This window comes from Ciona intestinalis, unplaced genomic scaffold, assembly GCF_000224145.3.
Source record: "Ciona intestinalis unplaced genomic scaffold, KH HT000373.1, whole genome shotgun sequence".
In the NCBI taxonomy this organism is placed as follows: Eukaryota; Metazoa; Chordata; class Ascidiacea; order Phlebobranchia; family Cionidae; genus Ciona; species Ciona intestinalis.
Window position 1 is genome coordinate 1 of NW_004190694.1, and position 1,712 is coordinate 1,712.

The 1,712-nt window shown below is 44.0% G+C and overlaps 1 protein-coding gene across 1 annotated transcript; it reads right to left on the reverse strand.

Moving 5' to 3' along the window:
• Positions 1 to 68: 68 nt before the first annotated feature.
• On the reverse strand, positions 69 to 1,341 carry LOC101242968 (52 kDa repressor of the inhibitor of the protein kinase-like; the record flags this gene model as incomplete). Its single annotated transcript, XM_004227354.1, has 1 exon — positions 69 to 1,341. A coding segment is annotated over exon 1 (1,273 nt), but the record flags the coding sequence as incomplete, so codon positions are not given.
• Positions 1,342 to 1,712: the final 371 nt, after the last annotated feature.

Genomic DNA, 1,712 nt, shown 5'->3' on the forward strand with positions numbered 1-1,712 from the left:
TTCGTGGTAGTGCATTTCTGGCTCCAGCACAGAAGATCGTGAACCAAATCTTGTATGGTTGGAGACACCGAGGTTGGCGGCCAAGCTTAAGCAACATTCATACAACGTATGAAATTCATTGACGGAGTTCGTGACCATGCTTTCAAACACACCAGAAACATCACTGACCATTTGAAAACATCCCACAATGTCGCAGTTTTCGGTTTGAAGGCTTCTCGACAAGCTCAGGGTAACCGCAAGTACGGATTCCAATGTTTTTAGTGACACTAAAAATTCAATGTTTCGAATTGAAAATCGAAATTCCTCTGCTTTATCTTGTAGACCTGTTACGCCACATGTTTCCAATTCCCCAAGAGCGTGTACAACTGGAGACAGCATCTCGACAAACAAAATGACAGCATCGTGTCGTTCAACCCAACGTGTTTCACAGAGAGTACGCAATTTTGACCGTCGAGATTGCGGAACAAAAGCTTCAATTGCTCGACCAAGGTACAACTGACGTTTGGGACTTGAATTAAAAAAATTTATGACGTTTGACAGCTGACGTACAGCTCGTCGTATCGGACGAAGTTGAGTTGATTTTCCCAACACCAGATTAAGCACGTGGGATGAGCAATGCGTGTAAGCTGCTAGCGGGTGCAGTTCTCTTATTTTGGTTTGGACTCCAGAAAACTTTCCTGCCATGTTACTGGCACCGTCATAACCCTGTCCTCTTAACTTTGCACAATCGATATTATACCGTTGTAATGTGTGGAGTATAACCTCGGCTAAAGAAGAACCCGTCAAATCTTCAACTGCAACATACCCGAGAAAATCTTCTCTCACGACCAATTCCCCAGTCCCCGATTCATCGACGTAGCGAGCACACAGAGAAAACTGTTCATGGCATGAAACATCGGTGGTTTCGTCGGCAAGAATCGAAAAGAAACCCGAGGAGTTGATTTTCTTGACCAAACTCGAACGAATTATTTCACCACACGTTGCAATGATCTCATTCTGTATGGTGCTGCTCATGTAAGCAGCATTACGAGGGCAGTTACGGACATGGTCCAACAAAATTCCATTGCCAGATTGAATGCTGTATCTCAGCAGAGCACGGAAGTTACCTTCATTGTGCCCTGCTTCAAAATCATTCGGCGTTGTTAAAGGGCCATGGTCCACTTTCCCGCGCAATGAAATTGATTGCCGCCCGCAAAACTTAATGGCGTCAACCATAGAGCTAAGCATACTCCGGTTTTTTATGGCTTCTTCTTTCCGCCTGCTGTTCATCTGTGAAACTACAGACGGCCCAGTTGTAGATACCCAGTTTGCCTCAAAACATTCGGCTTTTACACAGGACATTTCATGGTATTTGTGTTTTGTGTGCTTGTTTAGGATATCCAAGGCGTCTTTCCAGTTTGTCAGAGGTTTGACTACCAACACGTTTAACTTATTACCCCCTGCCGTGCCCGGCCCAAACAAAACACAACATCGACAAAACGCCCCGTCAAGCAATTTGCTGTAAGACAACCAAGGAAATCGTTTCAACCACGTAAGTTGAAAAGACAAATATTTTATTTTTCCTGATACAGACTTGGCTCCCAAGCATTCTTTAATATGAGATATTTCTGGGACGGCTCAATTTCGGAAACATTAACATAATGGCCAATATCCATTTCGCTGACATTGGCATTCTCGGTATTCACATTGGCAATCTCGGTATTCACATTGGC